Consider the following 25,550-nt stretch of genomic DNA (forward strand, 5'->3'; position numbering starts at 1 on the left):
ACGTCAACGTAAACTCACATCAAAGGAGGGAGGCAAAATGGAATAATTCATTTAGAATATTTGATACCTCTCCGACATGAACAATTGGGACTGCACATAGAAAGAACTAGACTGTACTATGTCATTAATGAAATCAAACAAGTCCAAACTTTTGCTGATTGATGGGTCTACAAATAGTAAGAGCCCATGTATTGATAGAGAATAAATCTTGATATTGCTTTAACATTTTTGGCCATATTCCACTACATTAGACAAAGACCGGATGCTCCTCCTACACAGCACTACGTATCCCCCGCTACCATGTATATATCCTGAAGGCGTTCCTCCAGCCCGACTCCACAGACTTGGTGTACGTATCCCCCGCTACCATGTATATATCCTGAAGGCGTTCCTCCAGCCCGACTCCACAGACTTGGTGTACGTATCCCCCTCTACCATGTATATATCCTGAAGGCGTTCCTCCAGCCCTACTCCACAGACTTAGTGTACACAGCACTACGTATCCCCGCTACCATGTATATATCCTGAAGGCGTTCCTCCAGCCCGACTCCACAGACTTGGTGTCCTGAGCACGGTGCCTGCTGGAGCTTGGCCCCCACGTGGAGTCTGGCCTCAAGCAGGTTCGCACTCTCTGGCAAATAAAACAAATATATGTAATCATATTCAATAATGTTAAATTAATTCAAAAGAATTAATACAAATATTTTACTGTAAAGGAATACGTTTTACTGTGTCCAGTTTTGTTCAGGTTTTGTGACATCTGAAGAAACTGGTCGTTCCAGAAATAAATGTATCCGTCATATCCTGCTTGTAGTCTTCAGTCCTGTTTAGGTTGTGTCTGCATATCCACTGTGCATTGCGAGTTTGGGATTGAGATTCATTTTCTATATATCTGCATCACAATAAAACAATATTGCATATCTATTTCTTCCGCGATAGATAAACACATGATTCACAAATAGTAATAATAACCGTCACCGTGTGATTTTGCAGCAAAATGTAAATATGAAATGAAGATTATACAATGAATTTAATAGGACTGTCCGACACATTGTCAGGGGATGCCCAGTTTTGGCACAAACACAGTATCTTATGCGACATGATGGAGTGGCTCAATCATTTTGTTGCCGCCTTCGCCATGCTTGTGGTTTTGACGCAGAGGTCCATCCACGGTACGATCCAGATTATGTAGAGAGCGTCATGGAAAATGATACACACAACATTCTTTGGACCTCAGACCTATCCAACGAACCTGATCTTGTCCTTTTGGACAAATCAAATGAAATCATTTATATCATTGAATCTTTTTGTCCCTTTTGACACTAATGTGATTGACAAGATACAGGAAAAATTGACAAATATGCGGACCTGGCTTTCGAAATGTCAAGCTTGCATCCCAAGTACCAACTTGTCCGACTCCCCATTGTTCTCGGTGCCTTAGGTTTAGTACCTCCCAATCTGTTGACTGACATTGGGAGAGTACCCGGGTTTGTTGCCAAGAATACAGCCCTTCTGACAATTTGGGTAATGCAGAAGGCTGCAGTGTTGGGCAGTCTTCACATTCCCTGAAAATTTCTGGGTGGGTTGACGAGGCAGCGCTTCCTGGGAGAAGTCCCATTCGCTGTCTGGGCTGCGTGTAGAGGGGGCAAGGGCCCTGAGCTGATGATGAGCCCAACCAGCCCGACTGACAGGATCACCCAAAACCTTTTTATTTTAATCTGTACTTAATAATAATAATAAGAAGAAGAAGGAGCAGAAGAAGAATCCATTTCCATGCCAGAAAAAATGTTCAAACACACAATTATTGCCCTGGTCAATGCATCAGTGTGTACACTATTTCCATTCTCAGTTAATTGAGAAGTATAGAACGAAAGTGAGGCTAACAGGAACATAGCAATATCATGCTACCGGATGCCCATTCAGTGCTGGATGAACTAAGGCATGTCGAACAAAGCCCCTTGCCTTAAGACACATCACATATGCTGCATATGCTTCAGGGTGAGGCAAGCCCGAATCCCTGGAAGCTCTCAGGAATCAAGCTGCTGAACACGGTCACCCATCCAACTACTCTCCGCTATCATCGTTTCACAACTAACATACTCCATATTCAACTGGTCGTTAGAATTCTGTCTTGAACAAGTTTTAATAATCATCAGAGGAAACAAACCAATTTCTTACCTCAACAAATGACCCATTGGCCTTTACCAATTCTTGTATCATACAGATTGGCACCGGTACTATGGACACCAGACCGATACAGAACCCAATAGCAACGCCGTATGTCGGGTAGACATAGTCCCCGTACGTAGGAGCCTCGTACTTGACTACAGTCAGGATGAAGCAAAGCTGAAACATATCACAGTCAACAATACAATCATGAGCACGATTATATCACAGTCAACAGTAAAACCATGAGCACAAACCTCACGAATATATTACAGCCAACAGTAAAACCATGAGCACAAACCTCGCGAATATATCACAGCCAACAGTAAAACCATGAGCACAAACCTCACGAATATATCACAGCCAACAGTAAAACCATGAGCACAAACCTCACGAATATATCACAGCCAACAGTAAAACCATGAGCACAAACCTCACGAATATATCACAGCCAACAGTAAAACCATGAGCACAAACCTCACGAATATATATCCCAGTCAACAATAAAACCATGAACACAAACCACACGATTATGTGATACATGTAGAATACAAAAAAGAGCTCCCGTATAATACGAATTTTATTAAATTAGCGACTAGATCTGGTATCTGATGAGCGAAGGCGAATTGTGCACCTTTAACTAATATTTTGATAATGTTGACAAGTACTTTGTCCAGACTCCTAATGGTAATTTCTCAATCGCCGATAGGCAAAGGCGGTGCCATATCTGTACTGGTGTTTATCAGTTGGGGTTATATATCGGTAGTTATAGAAATATGAAAGGTCCGAAAGGTATTTATTTCAGTGTTACCTTTTATATCCCAGAAACCAACCACATGATATACGTGAGGCTACATTTATAAAACATTCCTTTACTCACGCCCATAAGAACTGGAGATACAAAACACCAGAGCGTCTTCATGAACACAGGGGGTCTTCGTCCAAGCATCATCTCGATGTCGCCACTGAACCGGTCCGCACCTGGTCCAACAGGCCAGAGCAACATTCACATCAAGGCAGCACTGATGTTATGTGCGGCCACAAACAGCATTTTAGGTTAGATCAACGAAGGATGCATGAACTATTTATTCACTCAAATTCGGTTATTCCTATGTGTGTTACCGTATATCCAACTGATGATGACACACTCCATGATTCCCACCAACAGGAGGCTGAAGGTTGCCACATACCAGTCGATCAACATGAACACATAGATGCCGCCCTGTAAACACGATTCACAGGTTGGATCACGTCCCCAGAAACCTATGCTGGTCGTACTTTGATAGGGTATACATGATCAGGGTCGGTTACTTTATTGATTACGTGTTATCGCATCCCAATTTTGTAGGACGTTGCGCATAATATCCAATCTGTGGCTTGTCTGAGGTCATCGACAAATAGCAGGGATACTGTTGAGTGCTAAACAACAAACAAACAATTAAATGATGTTTGAAAATTAAGAATGAGTGAGAGCATCTTCTGTCACGTCAACAATGTTTTAGAAATGGCACGAAAATAATATATTCATATAATATCACGAACTGTCGACAAAGGATAGTCAAATATACTGAACCAAATTAAAAACTTTACAATCCTAAAATTTTAACATTTTGACCAGTTATCATTGTGGTCCCTTATTGTGTATTTAAACAGTAATGGCCACGTATTGTCTTCAGATAACACGCGTTTTTGTGCAGGTGTATCGATCAAAATCATGTGCACAGCACTAGAGTGGCAAAAGTGGTTTTTCACGTGCAACTGGTCACGTGGCCATAATACCGCACGTGTTTTCAGCCATACTTGTTAGCGGTCATTAACAAAAAAAGAAAAACACAAGAAAACAAAAGTTTTTACTTCCATTTGTCATGTCACGCCTTTCAAATGTGCAAAGTGAACGTGCCATCGGCATGTTGCAGACGGGAACGTCCGAAGCTGAAGTCGCAAGGACGATGGGTTGTAGTCGACGGCCTGTTTATGATTTACAGACGCGTCTACAGGAAACGGGTACCACCGCTGATCGCCCTCGGCCAGGTCGACCACGTGTGACGTCACATGCAGAGGATCGTCAGATTGTCTAACGTCACCTCCGTAACCGATTTTTGACGGCTACATCAACCAGAATTAAACTGTTTAGGGGTAGACTGAGTGCGCAAACTGTTCGAAACCGTCTGAGAACTGCTCACCTTCAAGCACGACGGCCATACTGCGGGCCGATTCTGACTCAATTACACAGACGTCAACGTCAATTGTGGGCACAGCGACACTTACGATGGACTCAGAGGAATTGAAATCAAGTCGTCTTCAGTGATGAATCCCGAATTAATCTTCGATTTGCTGATGGTAGGGCGAGGGTGTGGAGGCGCCGTCATGAACGTTACGCCCAGTGTTGTGTACAGGAAGTTGACAGATTTCGAGGCTTTCTGTGGCAATGCACGTTCCAGGCTTCTTGTCATCCGTGGCAACCTCAACGCTGCTGCTTACCGCAACCAGGTACTGGCACCAGAACTTCTGCCTTTTATGGCAGCACATGGACCCGGTTTGATCTTCCAACACGACAATGCCAGAACCCACACAGCAATTTTGACAAGGAATTTCCTTCAGAATGCGGGAGTCAACGTCATGGACTGGCCGTCAAGGTCTCCCGACCTCAATCCCATCGTACACGTCTGGGATGCTCTAGGTAGAATTCTGCGCACTCTCCAGAACCAACCACAGAATTTGCAAGATCTTGGCAACATTTTGCAGCAACAATGGCGTCGTCTTCCTAATCATGTGTTCACAACCATCACAAGGTCCATGAGGAGGCGTTGTGTGGCAGTTGTCAACGCACATGGTGGCCATACACGCTACTGAACTTGTGTGCCATCAGATTCTCGTGCTTGGAAACTGTTGATGTTATTACCGAATACCGTAGGTGCTTGGAACAAATTATGGTTACCACCGTTAATTAAAATCCTTCTTTGGACATTAATGATTAAAAATTACCTTCTCTGATACATTTGTCCGTTGTTTATCCTATATGGGGTTACTTTTAAAAATTTGAAGTTCTTAATTTGACTCAGTATAGTTGGTGAAAGATGTGTACTTAAAACTGGAATGGGATCAATAATCGACGTCTCCATATTCAGACCTTCAAATGAAAACCAGTAGAAGGAAACTAAGGAATATGTACGGATGGGAACAGAAACAGCGTCACAAATTATAAACAAGACACAAACTTCTAAAGCATGCATCGAAGTGATTAAAACATGCCACATTGTAACTAGAACCAAATACACTAAACCACAAAGACAACAAGAAGACGAGTGCGCGCGCATTCGGTTTGTTACGGTCTTCATTGAAATTATGTCGGGTTCCACGCCTCACCCGTGTAACCAGCACAAGACCACATATGAAGCTGAATCCACACAAAACAGCAGTCACCAAACCTCGCCGTCGCTGAAGCTGATTTGGAAATGTATCTACAATTGCCGTCACTGTTGTTTCCGTTGTTCCAAACTAAAGCAAAAATATATACGTGTTAAAAGCACAATCATAGGAATGTATAGCAATCACAGGAATATGATAAGTTTCGTGCATCTGACAGACCAAACCAAATCCTGTTACACGTGAATGCCATTCTTGAGCTCTCCCCTCAACAAAATCGTTATCAAACCATGATATAAACCATACAGAGAAAATTAAAATTAATCAAATATACGTTTGGTTTTTGTTATTGACCTTCAACTGACTTCCTCATACATTGGCTACAGTTATAATTTGACCGAGTACTGAACAGGTGATACGTAAGTGAAAGTGGAGTTTTTATGTTTCACTTTTATCATTAGGTTCCGTGGATGCTAGGTCGGATGGTAGCTACAATGTTATAAAGTTTGACCTGGGAGTCAACTCCCACTGCGACAAGCATGATGAAGAAGATGACTGCCCACAACTGTTGTACCGGAAGTAGCGCAAGGGCTTCTGGGTAAGCCACAAACCCAAGACCAGGTCCTGCAGGAGTAAATAATTAGGTTTTAGTATTTGTAGTTTGTAGTTTAGTCACTATTAGGCATGGAAACTTGAACCCTATTGTAGGTCGTAGTAGGCTCCTACATTTGATCAAAGATGATGTTCAGAAAATGTGACTGATTGTTGGGTCTTTCCCCAAAACGTAGATAGTTACGCATATATAGTTCTCATTGACATGTTTGCCTGTTCAGACTCGTATATTAACAGGCCATTGTGATATAGCTGGAGTATTGCTAAAAAACGAAATTCAGCCACATTATTCAGACAATCACAGGTGGTCATGTTTGTTACGATGTTTACATGTTGAAGAGAATCCAAGGAACAAAATGAGCTATAGTGCCGAGGTTAAATGTTTCAACTCATATTTCCCATTGTGTATGATCCCGCCCCCTCACCTGCTTTGATGACCTCTGATATGTGAACGCCTTTGTTCTCTGCCATGAATCCAAGAACAGCGAAGATGGCAAAGCCTGCGTAGAAACTGGTGCCTTCGCTGAGGAATGTAATCAAGACAGCATCCCTGCAAGTTGAATCAATAAAATAAAGCGACAAAAACCCTTACCATATTCATGAGAAATCTCTGCTGAAAGCAGCGTCGATGGTACGATTCCGACTATATCACGAGCATGAGTTTCTTTAATTGCTATCAAATAGTGATGATATCAGGTGTTCGCGAAGGGTTGAGCGTATCCTGCCCAACCGATGGCATCCGCCACAAACACATGCAAAGGCAAGTCACTTATAAAAACACGGGAACAAATGTCCTCCACATGTCTACCATAAAACTTTTGAAAGCTTAACTGAGACTTTGAATGTTGTAACCTTGACAAAACAGATTCTGAACAAGGGTCGTATGACGGTCTGTGAACTCTTGGTAGTAAGAGCATGTACCTCAAAAGTTGTGAAATATAAACACAAAAGGTTGGAGCTGCAGGGAATATCGCTCCACATAAAGGGTAAGTGGGCTACTGGAAAGTTGAAGACTTCCCTCTTGTCATACAGTCTTGTGGAGAGTGTGTTGTCACTCTGAATCGTTATTCATGGATCTAATTATGAAACAGATCAGGACGTCGCACTGATCTCCTTTATTTCTAGTTCAGGTGGGTAAATCAGAGGGGGGGAACTGGCTATTTGATGGTTATTGAACGATATAAGATTATCGATATACCTTTAGCTTTAATTAAACCCTGTTTTAACTTTGCCATTCCGAGCTGAAATTCCGAATCATGTGCAGAAAGAAACAGAAACAGCAAAATTGATGCCTATGGGGATGTTTACTTCTTGCCTAAATGTCTTTCCACAAAATGTTGCATTGATGTTAATATCAATAAGGAAGTCCAGCATTTCACAAATTGTTATCTCCGTAAACTTCTGATGACGTTTCCTTTCACATTACACAATGCAACGTGTAAATTCAACATTTGCTTCAAATTATAGATGTGAACAGTGTCTATAAACCTTCATTGCAGTGACCGCGTGGTAGAGCGTCCACCCGGAGAGCGGAAGGTCCGGGGTTCGATCCCCGGCCGCATGATACCAAAATACATGTAAATATGTTACTTGTTGTTACCCTGTCTGGCGCTCGGCATTAAGGGGCTAAAACATGGACTGTTCGGCTCGGAGTCAGTATACTGTGTCTGAGTGGGGTATTCATGTTACACTGTGGTATGGTATCTCAGTGGGCTGGCACTATTAAATCAGCGTGCGTACGGACTAGCACAAGCAGTCGCAATAATCTTGGACGCGACAGTCCTGCATGGAGACGAACATGAACCGTCCAAGCCATGTGTTCCTGATTGTATAACTCCGATGACAATTTACTTCATCGTGTAACATTATCAAAAACTGAATGTTGAACACACAACTATCAGTTTCGTATACATGCATTAGTATACATGTATACTTTGTCATGGACTCAGAATGTCAAAATCATATTCTGGACCTCAGTTCTGTTCTGTCTGAGAAATATAACCAATTGTTTGTTATCATTTTAGCAGCCAAGAGCACGGGTGAGGCATCTATACATGCAATTACATACTGTTCGAATAATAATGCCAATGAGACTCTCCTTCCTGAAAATAACAATCCAATACTGATGTGAGAATTGTAGCAGTTAAAATGCTTATCTGGCAGTGAAAATGAATCTTATGATCTACATCAGAGTGACTAGAGTCGTATACTCCACTCTCACACTACCATGACAACAATTATAGTGCCCACAAGAAAACAAGACGGAAGAATTGATAAGAGATGAATTGATGCAATGGCATACCATGGAGTGATGAAGGAGTGACGTACCAACTTTTACAATAACATCCAATGATGACTTATTGCTTAGCTCATCATTTCCTTTCATGACCTCAGGAAAACCTGGAATTTATACTTCTTTAAGTCGACATTTAGTTGATGAAACTGTCGTTAAGACAATGGTGGTACACGACGTTAAATGTCTGTCTGTGAACCTTGCTGTCCATCTGGTCTAGAGATTCAATGATTCTGCAAAGGACATGCCAAGATAACGAGCAAGGGCTTCACACATACATCTTGATAGATGTTTTGGCAATTGTGTCAGAAACTTTTCAGTATTTCAGAAAATCGCCGTATACATTTAAGCCTCCTTTGAGCCTTTGAGAAGCTTAAATACTACCTAGCTGGGCCAAAATCCAGGATGACCATTGTAAGGTGAGGACATGTTTACAAAGACAACCATTTCGTGGAAGAAAAACTAAGCACTGGCTTTATCAAACAGCATTTTGTGTTTACATGTTTCTGTTGAACAGAATATTTGAGCAGTGACAAACTTGAAATTCTTATGTTACAGAATAGCACTCTTAAAGAGTCATGTGTTACTTTTGCCAAGACAGAACATATCACACAAAATGAGCTATTGATGATACAGTTAAAATACACCTCTGAGGTTTTAGTTGCAATGCAGTTAAATGTAAAACCCCAAGTGGGGGGAAAGCAGGAAGGCCATAGGTCATTTCCCGGAGGAGTGTTTTAACGAATGAACTATCTGAACTATCTTAATGCAACAAACACCAGAAAGAATAAAACAAAACATTTGGATACCTTTAGTGAAACACTAAAGAAAGACAACGTGCAACATGCAGACAACTGAAGTCATAACACATAATATTGAACACCCTTTCACCAGCTGCCCTGAAAGAAACAGTGGGTTACAATATATGTAAGGGGTGCAGATTAAAGTCACCTCATGGTGAAGAATTGTGTGACTTTTAACCAGTCAAACAACAACTTTTATTTAGATGCATACTAAAAGGCAGTTTATATATTCAGCTGTAAAGCCTAGGTCTTCCAATTCAGATGTAAAATCTCAAATCAGGTCTTACAATTCACGTGTAGATCCTCCAAGGAGGTTGGTTTGTTGGTTTGTTGTTTAACGCCGCACTCAGCAATATTCCAGCTATATACGGCGGTCTGTAAATAATCGAGTCTCGACCAGACAATCGAGTGATAACTATCATGATCATCGATCCACGCAATTGCGATCGATCACATGCATGTATTACAATTCAAATGTAAAACCTATCAGCAGGTCCCACTAGGAAAGTAGTACCTTTCACAAGGTTACAAGGCGATAGCAAGATTTCTACAATACTACAAGCAATAGTAGGCGGCGTGGGGTGGTCTAGTGGTTAAAGTGTTTGCTCATCACTTCGAAGGCCCAGGTTCAATTCCCCACATAGGTAAAACGTATGCAGCCCATTTCTGCTCTCCCCTGCCGTAATATTGGTGGAATATTGCTAAAAGCGGCGTAAAACCATACACATTCACAGGCAACAGTTGAAGTATGTTTATGGAATTTTGCACATCTTGTTTACATCTACCTGTAGCAGTTGTTGGAGAATCTGTTGTAGCTGGCTATTGTGTGGAGGCCGCCCCAGGTGACGCCGAGAGAGTAGAACATTTGCAGCATCGCCTCCATCCACACCTGGAATCAAGGAAAAAGGTTACTGTACTCCGATTCTGATCTAACAGAATAATGTCTCAGAAAGGAAATGAATATGGATCTTCAGACCCTTGAACCCGAATTCTGAGACAAATGTGCTTTGTTGGCGTAAGCTGCTGCGTAGAGATGCGTCACATAACAATACATCACTGTAGCTTATGGAGTTGCGTCCCCTGGGACATGTACTTGATCGTCACGCATTTCTCATTAACTGATACGATGAACGGTAAGAATTTTTGTCAAAATCATTGGGAAAGCGCAAGGCCAAAGAACGGCTAAATATAAACAAAGGATGAATATTTTCGCTAGTTATATACTCAAATCTGCAAACTAATATCAAGCTGAACCTGAATGATATGATGGCTTTCAAAACCTATTTTTGTGGAAGGTAACCTTGGTGTATATTGCCAGATATTATATGCATATTTTATTCTTCTGATATTGCTTGGATTTGATGAATCTATGTCTATTAATAATGTTAAGGTTCGCCCGCCTTCTAATTGTCCGATTTCATATTTGCATATGACAATTAAGCAGTAATCTGTGTAATATTCTAATGTAGTCGCTAATGTTCTGTTATTGTAAACATATTAGTGTGATGTTCCAAACTGATGATGTATATTTAGACTAACGATTAGTGTCTGAAAATATATAATATTGATAGAAGCAAATAACTCATTTTTAAAGTTGAAGAGGAGCCCCAGTGAGATGGGGGATTCAGAGATGAAATCTAGACTTGCTTCATTTAGGTCTCCGCATTATGGAAAGGACTGTGCGAAAGGGAAACTGATCTGGTTCAGGGAATGTGAGACGGACTAGAGTCTATTCTATGGACATCTAGGCTACCAACGGAACCGATCCCAAAGGGGAACATCCGGGTTAGAATGGATCTTAAACAAACCCCCCACTCCCCAACACAGACACACACAGACACACACACACACACACACACACACACACACACACACACACATATCAAAAGCCGAATATACCTTTATTTTGCTTTCTTGCATCAGATAAACATTTACTGACAAGTTTGATATAACTTTTGTTGATAATTTCGACATAAACTTGTAAATTATGTGTCGTGATTTGGAAGGCGCGAGAGACTATGTGGATGCTGTGTTGTCACAGCCGGGTGTACATGCGTCGGTATCCGTTTACTTCTGCGAACCTTCAGCTGCTAAAATACAAAAAAACCCAGACGTACATGAAGTTGAACATTCTACTACTCCCTATGGTTGCGGGGAAGGTAATATTGATTGTGACAATGTGTGTAACGTGTGTGTTTATAACATCGTAACAAGCTCAGACATCCTAGCAGAAATTAATACAATTAGGGACTCTTTCACTGACAAATTAGCAGAAATAAGGCCAAGGTGACAAAAGAACTTTAACAGAAGTGTTGAAACAAGTAACTGCAACATGAGAAAGGAGAACGTCCGACAACTAGAACATTCCCATACAATATTTTTCTGTAAAATGTTAGTCCAGCATCATGTCTGTGGTATGTTCACTGCATTAGCGTCGACATTAACATGACATTTACACACCACGTTTAGCAATATTCAGCAATATTGCGATATTGGTATCTCACATGCATGACAGGCCATGAAATCCTGACTTGAATTTGGACGTGGCTTGCTGATATCATGTAACCACAAGCCTATACCTCATAGAAGAAGAAGAAGTATATTCATGAATTTTCAGGGATAATATGTACCATGCAAATGCCCAAACTTTCTTACAACAAACGTTCATATTTTAGACATTTGTATTTACATAGGTAAATGTCTTTTTAAAAATACGGACATGTTTTTAATAACACAATCTTTTCTGGTAGATAGATAGATACATTTTGGATAAATGGTTGCACATGGTAACATTTTGGAATTAAATTTTCTCTACCATTGCTTATAAAAAGGACAAATTAACAAAAAATGGTATTCATTTTCTATTTCATGGCGGTTACATTTCATACATAAATTCAACGATGACACTGTGGTTGTATTAAATCGAGTTTTCTGTACATTTAGATTATGGCTTAAACAATGGAATTTACATAAATCTCTAAGAAGATCTCTTTCACATGTTAAAGTAGACAGATCTTTTTCTGGTTGGAGTATTGATTTATAAAATGAATAAACATATTTATAAAGCTTGTATGTTTTATCCTTAAAGAGGCCGTACATAATATTGACATCTCATAAGAAATAAACTACTCATGATTGTTGTTTATAGTACAATAAAACAAAACACGGAGAATAAATCACTCCGGGCTGCACCACGCATGGTTTATTCTCCCTGCAGTGTTTTATTTTACGATGGACAACGACCACGCGTCCTTTATTTCTCTGATAACTGTTGGAAAAACAACAACCAAAAGGCTTATCGTCCACTGTAAAAGCCGTATATCGTGTAAACTGCACATTTAACAGTTATTTACTGTTTTAACCAAATAAACCACCACCCATTTTCCGATAGAGGTAACTGTACATAGCGGAGGGATATGTTATCTCAATAAACTTGCTAACATGGTTTGGTTTGACTTCTGGCCGCGTGTCTGAATTCCGCTAATATGTTTCATATCCTAAAACCGACTGATCAGCAAATCACGCGGTAGTGCGCGCAACAGTTCCTAGATCAAGGCATGCCAGGAGGACTTTGGTATCACATGCGTCGGGGGACCAGCGCCATCTGATTGGCCGTTAACAGTTTTACAAGGCGGAGCAAAAAGCATCGTTTTTCCGTCCATTTTACGCTTGAAAAACTCGACGTTTACCCGAACACCATCAATGAATTTTAATGAATTTTTAGTCGTTTTTCCGTCGAATGACCATATACGAAAAATACGACGTTTACGTGCTTGCAGTGTATGTTTTAAGATTTAATTTGTCTGCAACATACCCATGCTTATGGGATTCATCAAAGGTAAACGTCTAAGACCTCCATCATTTGGGCTTTCCTCCAACGTTAAGCTAACACACCGTCTTACTGGAATACTGTTCAAAGTGACATGAAACCCAACTCATTCACTCATTCAATGTAGCCTATGCATATCGCATGATCAGATTTTTCTCCTCAGTGTGAACACAAGAAGCGATACTCTAGTGAGACACATTCAGGAATTGTGCTGAACTACATAATAAAAAATTGACTTTCACTTCGTGTGATTTCATTGGAGTTGAACCTTCATAGAGTAAGGGTCGGAGCTTGCGATTCTTATATTTTTTAATGTCACAATATTTTATCTCAAAGGATGTTGATCAATACACAAAATACGTGCGGCTTCATATTCACCATGACAACAACAGCCATACAACAACAGGTTGTGTCGCGGAATGTAGTTCCTCAAAAGGAGAGGCAACATGGCCGTGTGCAGGCTCAGATTGTTCTACAGTGACATATGTTGTAGATTGTCTACAACAAATATATTCAACTAATATCATCATTTGATGAGTAAGTCAGGCACAATAACATCGCGTCACAATATATTTACATCAAGTACAAGACGCCAAAATAGTCGACTAAAGCGTGACGGGAGGAAGCTGTTTATGAACCTGTGGCGATTACAAGTGTTACATTGGTCAATTGGCCGATCATTTAAAGGTGATTGTAAAGATATGACAAAAGGTTAGTGAGGTAAATGCACAGATTGCTGTATACTGTCACTGTCAGTCTAAACACGGATCGAGTCTATTCTAAGATGGTTTGGATTTGCATTTCTTCGATTTGTTCAGGGTGGGTCGTAGCGAGGATATTCGTGAACGCTCATGCAGTCAAACTCTCTGATATTTCTCAATATATGAGTTCAAGACTACAGGGTCTAAATAATCAGAAATAACGCGTCTGTATATACACTGGAATTCCCAGGAGTTTTCTCAAGAAAACCGTCTCGTGAAAAACGTGTGAACGTCAAATTGTGTCGTTCATACATTTATGAGCGTCAGTTTCGCGGTCATGTGACCGACCTCTCGTCCAATGGTAAAGCCGTATATTATGTAAACTTTTACATTTAAAACATACAAACGTGATACCTACTTAGCTGGTCATCAACAGTGGATATCTATCGATCCATCATCAAGGAACTCGAAACATGCCTGGTATTAGAAGTAAGATTACATTAGTACAGCACTATATTACGTTACGAATTACTTCCGCTAAACAATTACCTTGCCTTTGCATGTGTTTGTGATAGTTGCCGACGGTGGGGCAGGATACGCTCACATCTGGTATCATCGCTAATTACGGGGTGGTCGGGTAGCCTAGTGGTTAAAGCGTTCGCTCGTAACGCCGAAGACCCGGGTTCGATTCCCGACAAGGTTACAAAGTGTGAAGCCCATTTCTGGTGACCCCAGCCGTGATATTGCTGGAATATTGCTAAAAGCGGCGTAAAACCAAACTCACTCACACTCATCGCTAATTGATAATGATTCATAAACACATGTTCATGGTACAGTCGGAATCGTATACTCGCTATAAATACGGAAAGGGTTTTGTCGCATATATTAACCTGGAAGTCAGCAAGTCGACTGAAGTCTGGCTTGACGTAGTAGATGATGCCTTTGACAGCACCAGGCAGCGTCACGGCCCGGATGAGGATCACTGTGAGGAGTATGTAAGGCAGGGGGGCCGTCACGTACACCACCTGGAACAAGAGCAGCGTGGTCAGTGTTCTGGCCTCGGTCGTAAGCATTCTGTGACACAAAGTAACGTGAGCGGCTGTGGTACATTACTGCTTCTGTTTTCCTTTTTTCAAGCCTGATGAAACTTGGTAAGAACAAGTCATTGGCGCTCAATTGTTTGTCGAAAGAGACAGCCAATCAGGCAGTCAGACTGGGTCACTAGTTGGGTGACATCGTACCCCGGCGATGCGGATTGTTGCTCACAATATCGTTTCGGTTGTCAGGCTCATATGGCTAGAACTATGTTGAGTGCAGCGTTAAACAACACACAAGCAAACAAACAAACAAATACAAGTGAACAATTTAGGCTGCCCCTCAACACCGACGTTATATTACTGATTGACACCCTGTGAGTAGTTGGACTTACCTTTCCAGCAGATTTGACACCTTTGATCAGACAGAGAAATATGAGGACCCATGCAGCAAAGAATGCAAGAGCCATGTGCCACTGTATTCCTCCCATGTCGTGCAACCCAGCAGAAACACGCAGTGCGTTGTACCTGAAGCAGATAGTGTCATTTATACCATGATGATAATGTGTGTGTGCTTGTGTATATAGACGCCACGGGAAAGTACATGGAACTAAGGGCATTTATGATGATAAAAAATGTGTGTAGTCAATCCATCAACGAAACTTGAGTCCCTTAATTTTGAAGCGATCATCATTCCATTGACGAATGCCTAATTCTGATTATTATTTTTTTATACATTTTTCTATATTGATACTTCTTTTGAATTAAGACTTTTCACATACAATCTGTAATCTGTAGGTGTATTCAACAATGAATAACGACAACCTAGAATATTGAATACGTTCGATATCAGAACAACAGTTTATCAGACATGACGAACTCTATTTCAGAACACACGCTTAACTAAAACACACTATAACCACTGTGTCACGGCCACATAATCATTGGTCACAAAAATGAACAGTACGAGGGGTGTCACATAAGTTTCCGGCCTCAACATGAACGGATAGCCCAAACTCAACCAAAATGCACCTGTTGCTAGAACAGTATCTCTGCACGTGGATGACATGCAAAACATGAATCCCACGTGCTACAAGTTCCTATAAATTGCTATCAAACAGCATGACCCCCTCACATTTGGAAAAAATGGAGAAGACCGAGTCGTAGAGTCGTTATTAAGTATCTACATTTAAAAATGTTAACGCCAAAGCAAATTCATGATGACATGGTACAAAAATTAGGTGACAATGCTCCTTCGTATAGTACGGTCAAACAGTGGTGTGCTGAATTTACAAGGGGCAGACGCAGCACTGAAGACGAACCACGGTTTGGTCGCCCTTGTGAAGTGACTACCCAAGATGAAGTTGCAGCTGTTCTTGATACAATAATGCAGGACAGACGAGTAACTGTTAGACAGTTAGCTACTGCACATGACATGAGTAAAACATCAGTGGAACGAATAATCCATGAACATTTACACATGAACAAGGTGTCTGCCCGTTGGGTGCCCAGAATGTTGACTGAAGAACAAAAACGTCAGAGGGTCATGATTAGTCAACAGCTTCTGGAAGATTTTCGGAGAGATCCACGTGCTTTCATGGCTCATAATGTTACTCAGGATGAAACCTGGGTTCATCATTTTGACCCAGAGACAAAAAGTCAGAGCATGCAATGGAAGCATGTGACGTCACCAACACCCAAAAAGTTCAAAAGCACATCTTCCAGTGGCAAGGTCAAGGCCTCCGTTTTCTGGGACTCCGCGGGCGTAATCATGATAGATTATCTACAGGAGGGTTCCACCATAAAGGGTGCATATTATGCAGATGAATTGTGCAGATAGCGTAATGAAATCAAAGCAAAGCGCAGAGGTAAACTAAGCCGAGGTGTCTGGCTCCTCCAGGAAAACGCACCAGTTCACGCCTCCCAAGTAGCAGTGAGCGCTGCACATGAATGTGGCTTCAAGATCCTGCCTCACCCAGCCTATTCTCCAGACCTGGCCCCCTCGGACTTCTTCCTCTTCCCTCAACTCAAATCTGTACTCAGGGGCGAAGATTTGGGACAAATGAAGAGGTCATCACTGCTGTAGAGGTATTTTTAGGGTCACGTGACAAACAGTGGTTTTCTGACGGGTTAAATATGCTGGAGAACCGATGAAACAAGTGCATTGAGGTCAAGGGAGATTATGTTGAAAAATAAGTAAAACAGTTTTTATATAAATTGCAAATTACTTACGGAGGCCGGAAACTTATGGGACACCCCTCGTATCTCTCGTGTCGTCATATTTCAGGGTGGGAGGAGGTATTCCAGTGCGCTCATTTCCGCCAGTAAATCACCACGTAAATGTTAAACATTACTACAGATCACGATTGTCCTCTGGGTTCAAGTATTTATTAGATAGCACTGTCACCGTGAACAACTACTTTGGCAGTCATAGACAGCTAAGCGTAAGACAAGCTCGGCCCAAGAGAAGTTCGGGGTGGAAAGATACTGGTAGTCATTCGTAATATGTATTACTGTTGGGGAGATATTTCAAATAAACTGCTAAATATGTACATCTTAGTTCAACTTTAAAATACCGAAAATGCTCTTATTTATTAACGTTTGTTGGAGACATATATTTGTTCTGCACTTTTTTCACTGTTTATAGTAATAATAGGCCATTTATATTGGACTACATTTCCAAAAAATAACATGCCCAAGCAGTACTAATATGCAACAGGGTGCGATAAAATAAAACTTTCGTCAATTCTTTTTTTACAAATACCATGTATGTTGCTACCAGTATTTTGATTTAGTCAAAAATAAACTAAAGTAAATAATCTTATATTTGTTACACTAGGACTATCTATGGCCCCTTTTCGGAATGTTCTAAGATCGCTGATCTATGTTCTATTTACCCATGTGTATAAAGCGAGTGAGTGAGTGAGTGAGTTGGGTTTAACGCCGCTTTTAACATTATTCAAGTTATATCACGGCGTGGTGTATAAAGCGATGAAAACGACTACCGTTTTGAGACAGTTCTTGTCGTCATGGTAGAATTAAGATAAACCAAACTGTGTTTTGAATTTGAGTTTTTTGAATCTCACGCACTCTGTTTCAGATTAAAATACGAGGTACATGTCCAAATTAAAACACACCAAGGTATGTGAAACGTTGCTTTGACTCAAATCCATCACTTGCATTAACATTTAAAATAGCATGATGATATGCTTAATGATACGAGGTCATTAAGCATATGGTCGCGACATCTGATGATAATGATCATGTGTTAAATTCATAATTTATATGTTAATGTTAATCATAATGATCATGATATTTTAAATGTTAATGTAAGTGATGGATTTTAGTCAAAGCAACGTTTCACATACATTGGTGTGTCGACGCCTTGTTTAGTAGTTATTGTTGCTCATGTTAAATGTGTCATTGCACATGTCGTGCATCACTTACTGCCAAAACTCTTCTGCTGCTGACCTTGATACGTTGGAAAGGCTTTCGTTGACAGAACTTGACATGCTGATGTTCCTGGTCAATGTTAAACTGTTACTTGTCGTTAAATTGTCAGAGTACAGGGGCGTGTCCAAGGTGGTACATGCGGGCGTGTTCCACCAGTTGGAGCAGGTGGTCCAGGGTAGAACAGGATAGAAGGACATTACCAGGTAGTACAGGCACCAGGCAATGATCAGGTTGAAGTAGAAGGAGCAGATAAAAGAGGCAATACTCATCACATAGCCCAGGCCTGGGGATAGAAAGACCACATTGTACCTGTCACTGCATGTTATTAAGGAATCTAAACATTACATATGAAAATTGTGAGGTTTATTATCGTCCTGGCACGACAGTAGTGTGACATTGCATGGCTTGTGATAACGTGAGATTTAACATATTGAAGAATGTACATTGAACTGCATTTAGTATTTGTGGATTTGTAAATGTCGATTTCATGTTTTATACAAAGTAATTTCACCTTTAAACAGTGGACATATATTCCACACGTGCATGGCCCCACTTCCAGAAAACTGTCCAATAGAAAGCTCCAGGAAGAAAAGGGGCAGGCCTACTAGGACAATGCACAGCAAATATGGCACGAGGAACGCCCCTGGAGCATACACAGGTTCATAGTACATAGTAAAACATGTAGAAGTATTCTTGGAGTACTAAGTACCAGTACATGTTCTGGATACAATATGATATTTTCAACTGAAAATCAAACATATGATAACATCAGCTGAGAGATATAGTTTCTTTTGCGCCTCGGTTTATTTTTCCATTTTTATATAGAGATGTGTACTTTAGACGTGCCTATGGTCGTAGGTTCGAATTCCGATTCGCACTGTATTGGTGCTCAGTTGTTTCACCGACGTGGTAAACAAATAACACCTGTAACCTTTCCATGCAGCACTTTAACATGGATAACCCACTCAGACACAGTATATTATATCCGAGCCGACCATTCATCCATCGATACCCAACTCAGAGACAGCATACTGCCGCTGAGCTGACCAGATCAACATAAATAATACACTCAGACACAGAATACTGTTATAAGAAGATCCGGGAGGGAATAGGTCTTCAGCAACCCATGCTTGCCATAAAAGCGACTAGGCTTGTCGTAAGAGGCGACCAACGGGATCGGGTGGTCAGGCTCGCTGACTTGGTTGATGCATGTCATCGTATCTCAACTGCGTGGATCGATGCTCATGATGCCAATCACTGGATTGTCTGGTCCAGATTCGATTATTTACAGACCGCTGACATATAGCAGGAATATTGCTGAGTGCGGCGTTAAACAACAAACCAATCAACCAACTTCACGAATAACCAGTCCCGGTTATCCCACAAAACACATTCATTCCATTGGGGGTAAAAGGCAAAGTAGCAGTGAAAATTTTATGAACGATTACTCCGGTGAGAAATCTCAAAAAAAGATTTCCTTTCTTTTTACAAGTATACTTTTGGATAATAGCCTTTAAGGAAAATATAATCTGTCGTGTACGGTGGCCCATGAGGTACATGGGAGTCTGTTTTTCACAATTTTGATATTTCACTTACTTTTAACGTAACCTTTTGCAAATTAACACAATTTGTCATACAAATATGTGATAAATAATGTATAAAAACAACCGAAAACATGGAAAATGTACTTTCAAATAAAGTAGCTATTGAGTCGCTGAAATGTGAAGCGAAAATGTCAAAAACTAAAACGAAAATGTCAAAAACTAAAATGAAAATATCAAAACAAAAACGAAAATGTCAAAAACTAAAATGAAACTACAGAAAACTATTTCCACCGCGGTGATAATATTCACACCGCGGTGGAAATAGTTTTCTGTATTTTTATACACCCCGCTGTACTGTTTATAACTGTTCTTACCGCCACCGTTTCTGTTACAGAAGTAGGGGAATCGCCATAGATTCCCGAGGCCAACACAGTACCCAACTAAAGAAAGAATGCTGTCCATTTGTCGTGACCACTTGATCCTTCTGTCATGGCTAATTTGGACTTCATTGCTAGAGTCCGGGCAGTCGTTGATCTCAAAGTCGAGATTCTTCCCCTCAACGCAGAGTGTCATATCAGTTCAGCCTAGGCAGGAAGCAGCATTACTGGTCACATCTAATACCTGTGTTGCCAGGTTATATTCATGTAACAGCTGACCTGATGATAATATTCATAGGTTTCATAGGCAGCATAGGCTATTATAGCTAAAATGGAAATAAGTAATACTATCATTACACCGCCCGCATGTTATCAGAATTCAGCGGGCCTCTGTAACTTGATAATCCAATCATATTGCTTGACGATGGTTGGTTGGTTGTTTTGTTGTTTAACGCCGCACTATATGACGGCGGTCTGTAAATAATCGAGTCTGGACCAGACAATCCAGTGATTAATATCATGAGCATCGATCCACGCAATCGGGATCGATGGCATGTATCAACCAAGGCTTGACGATGGCCCAATATCACGCCCGTTGTTAGGTGACGTCATAGGATAGGGATAGGTGACGTCACGTTCAATAACAAATTCCATCCATTTTAGCTATAATAACCTCATGCGTCGGGCAGTTAATGGAAGATCTCAGGCTCCTGCAAATGATAATGCACTGAAAAATGGCGTTACCCTTATAGTATACTAATTTTAGAATGGCATACATGCATGGCTTCGCGTTGAGTTGCAAATGAAATCAAGAAACTATCAATTCATTCTGACATTAATCTAATTTTCAAGTACAGTATGTTTATCTCCATTCGACCATGACCGATTTAAAATCAAACTCCTTCGTACCGCGGCATGGCACGTGAGGCGAATTGAACTCGTCTGTGAAGGCGGATTTAGGTGTCCTTCGTTGTTGTTTTTTTAACATTGTAACGTAAACGTTTTATTCGTCAAAAGAAAACAAACAACTATTTGTTAAATGCAACAATTTTTCACAACGTAAATAAGTAACAGCTTGGTTATATTAACCCTCCAGACACAACAGAAACCAGGTTACCGTTTGGTTTGCCGTGGCATTGTACCCCTGACAACATGGAATGGCCAGACCTAAGGATAATTGATTGACTGTCGAACCTGAACCCTTTTTTCTGATCGGCCTACGAGTCAGTGTTGATTTTTATGACCAGTGAGTTTGATGATTTCACGTGCCTGTACCAGGCATGCGACAAAAGGCCCTAACGCAATAATTTGTGCAAATGCGACTAACTTCCGGTTCCTCGGAAATTGTTTTCACCACATGGGACAGGGGAGTGTAACTTAGTGGTTTTAAGGTGTACCAACATGGATCACCAGCAGTGACAGTTTTGCGGGGAATCCGTCAGCAGTGGAAAGTTCAGCATTAAAGTGTCGAAGATATGACGCCAGTTCTTTTGGAAGTGTTTCAAATTTATTGGACTTCATATACCGGGGAAACAAATAAGGGAACACCACTTCATCGCATTGTTCCTTTATTTGTTTCCAGATTTTAACCCACAGAGCAACTCAAAGCATGCGAAGAAACCCGGAAAATAATAAAGGAACATGTACTTCCATGTGTTCCCTTATTTGTTTCCCTCAGTATATGCTGAGTCAGCCAATTTAAGCGGAAACAAACACACCGTTTACCAGGTAGGCAAATATCATAAATAAATTTTGCTGTTAATGAGGAATAAAAAGGGATATATTTTTAAGGGGCTGTTAAGTTAAACATTAATTGTTAATGGTTAGACATATAGGCTAAATTGTAATTAAGTTTGAGTATTCTAAAAAAAAGGAGTTAATATGATAGAGAGATTTTGGGATAAATGTGACGGGAAAATTCATGTAATTGTGTTTTTGAAACAAAAGTTTTATTAGATGTTCTATTATTAATAATTCCCTCACGTTGAAAAATCCTAACTCCCCAGTCTGTTGTCCGTAGGGTTGATATAGGTCGGCCATCCAAGAAAAAAGAGTCGAGGTTGTTGACTTGATTATATCCCAATCACGACGCGACATTGGAGTGATAGTTCGAGATGAATGTATTCTCGGAGATGACGTGTGTGTGTCCGTTGTCATGTGCTCTCGCCAGATGTCCTTCCGGTTCCTCGCGGCACATAACCTAACAATGTAGTGTTATCCTTACGACTACTCAACATCTGCCCCTTTTCTTTCTTTTTTTTAAGAATGTAAAACATTCCAATTTTAACATCAAATCATAAAGTTCAACTGTCACCCGTGGCAATACTTCAGCATAGTAATTCAGGACAATACTCATAATCTCTCAACCAACTGAACACAGAACTGTTAAACCTTTCCGAGTTCCAATCAGCATGTAATTAGAGACATTAAAGTTCACAACTACATGTAGTCTCTGTTTACTGGTTAGTTCGTTGGTAACATCTGAGTTCATCAGAGATTCGAAATCTGGCGCTGTGGCGTTGCTGCTATCCAAGTTCACACTACAAAAGGGCACCTTCTGGATATGCCTCCTGTTTATGCCTGACCACTGAAGTCGGCGTTTGCACCATAAATGAACTAGGACTACCTGCATGAATCTTAATGACCCCTGGATTCTTCCAACCCGTCTCTCCATCCCACTTGAGCCGGACTTCATCACCTTAAGCTTAAGCTCACATAGTAACCTTGCCCGGTTGTGACGATCATAACACGCCTCAATGGACTGCTTCCTTGGTCTGTTGATGTTTTTTTACTCTGGAGGAATGAGGCCACTTTGGAGTTACAGCGTGCTCTACAATGGGTATGGATCCTCTCAGTTGGCGTCCCATAAAAAGCTTAGCTGGACTTCTGTTGTTCAGCAGACCTAGCCATGGATTGTCCTGTACGGCGATCCTCTTGGCAATTTTCACCGCCGCCTCAGCCATCCCGTTAGACTGAGGGAGGTGGGGTGATGATGTGTGCTGAATACCTCATGATGTAGTGAATTTGATGAACTGACTTGCTGATAACTGCGGTCCGTCGTCCGTCACTAGTTGTTCCAGTGTTCCCCATCTGGCAAATGCAGCCTTAATTTTCTCGATGACGTGTACTGACGTTGTACTAGTGAGATGTGCTACGTAAATGTATCTAGAGTAATAGTCCACAACCATAAGTGTCGCCCCTCCGATTCAAATAAATACGTTGTCATGGTCTGTCTGGTAACTCTGACGATGTCAAGGGTTTTTTTCTGTGAAGGTCTGTGTTCCTGATAGAATGAGCATGATTCTATTTTCTCCTGCATGTTCATGTTAATGTTCGGCCACCAGTTGCCCTTGATGTCCCTCATCAATCTTGATGTTTATCGCTGCCCTCGAGGCTTCTGGAATGACCAGTCGGTCTCTGAAAGTTAGCATGTTCCTTGACACCGAAAGTTCCCCACGTTATGCGAAGTAATCTCTAGCTGCCACCCATCACGTGTCATTTTCATCACCAGATGAAGTTTAGGATCCCTTTCTGTAGCTTGTTGGATCTCCTGCAATTTCTTGTCTGACATAAGACGATTCTCCGATACTGTGTCAACAAAGGTTTCTACTTCGTCTTCCAACTCAACGACTGTTTTATCAATAGACTGATTAGGGCTGATTAGTAAATCAGATACGCAAATCTCCTCCCCACTGACATTTTCGGCTATAGCACTGAATCTCATCAGTCGTATTAGGAGACTTGTACACCTCAAAAAGAGCTTTGTCGATTTCCCGCTTGTTAATTAGTGGCACTAATGGCTTGTGGTCTTTCAGTGTGAGCGCTGAATCTAATTTGAATGTCGCCCGGAGACTGCAAATCCCAAGATCTATCTCCCATGGCTTTTCATTCTCATCACATGTGATTGTTCCTCCAAAGAATTATTATTCTTCCTCTTGCTCGCGGAGATTATCATCAGTGACTCCATGCACATATTTAGCATGACACATCGCTATAAAATGTCCCATCTGGTTGCATCTAAGACAACGTTTGAATCGGGCTGGACACGTTTGACCATTGTGTTGTCTACAACACTTTCCACGTACTGAGTCTGAAATTTTCCCAACATTCATGTGCCCCAGCCCCTTAGCATGTGACATCTCTTTCCTGCTGGCAAATCTGGAATCCCTTTTCCCTTCTGTGCTTGTCTGCCCTTGGATCCTGATCCTTTTACTTCATCTAGATTAGTCGTTTCCCCACGATCGGAAATCTGACTTTAAATCACCTCTGTCTGTCGTGCCGGACGTGTAGCTGTCAAGATTGGGAATCATCTGTAATCTCTGGGACAATTCTTGGTCCTTAATACCAAAGACGATCCTATCACGAAACGAATGTACTCATTCTTCTTGCCCCCAAAGTCACAATACTCGGAAAGTCCATACAAACTACTACCAATGATTATCAAACTGAGCTAGCACATATTCGAAATTGTTCCGATCGAAAAGACGAGGAGAGGTGAATGATTTTAAAATGTGTTCCGCCTCTTTCCCCATTGAATAGACGAGACAAGGAACTTGCACTACACCTTCTTCGTCACTCGTTTAGTTAGAATGTGGTTTCGTCGGATGTCCTTCCAGTTCCCCACTGCACATGACCAAAACAATATAGTGTTATCCTTATGACTACTCAACAGAGGTCAGCCTAGTCTATTGTTGTGAAACGGCCCCAGCTTCCTCCAGAAGTAGTTTGTTTTGCATCTCTAGTGTTTGTGGGAATAATGTATTAATTTGTTTAGGAGAAAATATTGTTTCACGAGATATTCTAATAAAATATAAAAAATATATCTAGAATAGCTATTTAATCAGCCAGTTAATGACAGGCCTCATAATGAAATTGTGAACAAAACTCGGGTAATCATGGTCATCAGTTGTTTTCGCTTTTTCAAAAATTCTTGACGTTTATCTTTTTTTGACAGTTATCGCCTTACCTAAGTTCAATTTGTAAAAGCCGATTATTGTTGTTTTTTCCTTTGTCGGCATTGCTGGTGCAGATGTTGATTGTTTATTCTCGGGGATGGAACTTGCTGTAATAAGTGAGGAAAAAATTGATGATGTGCTTTTTTTTAACTTGTAATGAAGTATTTTCAAAGATATTTGAAAAAGAGATGTGTTCATAAGACTGGCCTTCACATTTAAGCAGATGATATTTTCGTTTGATTTATATATTTTCACGATGTTAAATTATGACTAAGAATCTTGGCTTAATTCACCTGAAATGTGTAGGTTCGGACCATATATATCGGAACAATTGCCGATTAAAAACAATCCGAAATCCATCACGTCTGTTGTGTTGATACCAGCCATGTTAGTGGTGAAATGGAAGAAGTGCTACTG

General features: G+C 40.8%; 1 protein-coding gene across 1 annotated transcript; it reads right to left on the reverse strand.

Moving 5' to 3' along the window:
* Window positions 1-508: 508 nt before the first annotated feature.
* LOC139445558 (sodium- and chloride-dependent creatine transporter 1-like) lies at window positions 509-20,374 on the reverse strand. Its single transcript, XM_071226709.1, has 13 exons — window positions 20,176-20,374; window positions 18,769-18,900; window positions 18,252-18,540; window positions 15,200-15,332; window positions 14,661-14,795; window positions 10,026-10,129; window positions 6,570-6,694; window positions 6,044-6,156; window positions 5,533-5,664; window positions 3,289-3,388; window positions 3,047-3,147; window positions 2,179-2,346; window positions 509-631 (listed from the first exon to the last, which is right to left on the reverse strand). Exons 1-13 carry the CDS (start codon window positions 20,372-20,374, stop codon window positions 509-511), a joined length of 1,854 nt encoding a protein of 617 aa, XP_071082810.1.
* Between the last annotated feature and the right edge of the window lie 5,176 nt (window positions 20,375-25,550).

Source organism: Haliotis cracherodii, unplaced genomic scaffold (genome assembly GCF_022045235.1).
Source record: "Haliotis cracherodii isolate W230 unplaced genomic scaffold, xgHalCrac1.p SCAF_10, whole genome shotgun sequence".
NCBI classification, from domain to species: domain Eukaryota; kingdom Metazoa; phylum Mollusca; class Gastropoda; order Lepetellida; family Haliotidae; genus Haliotis; species Haliotis cracherodii.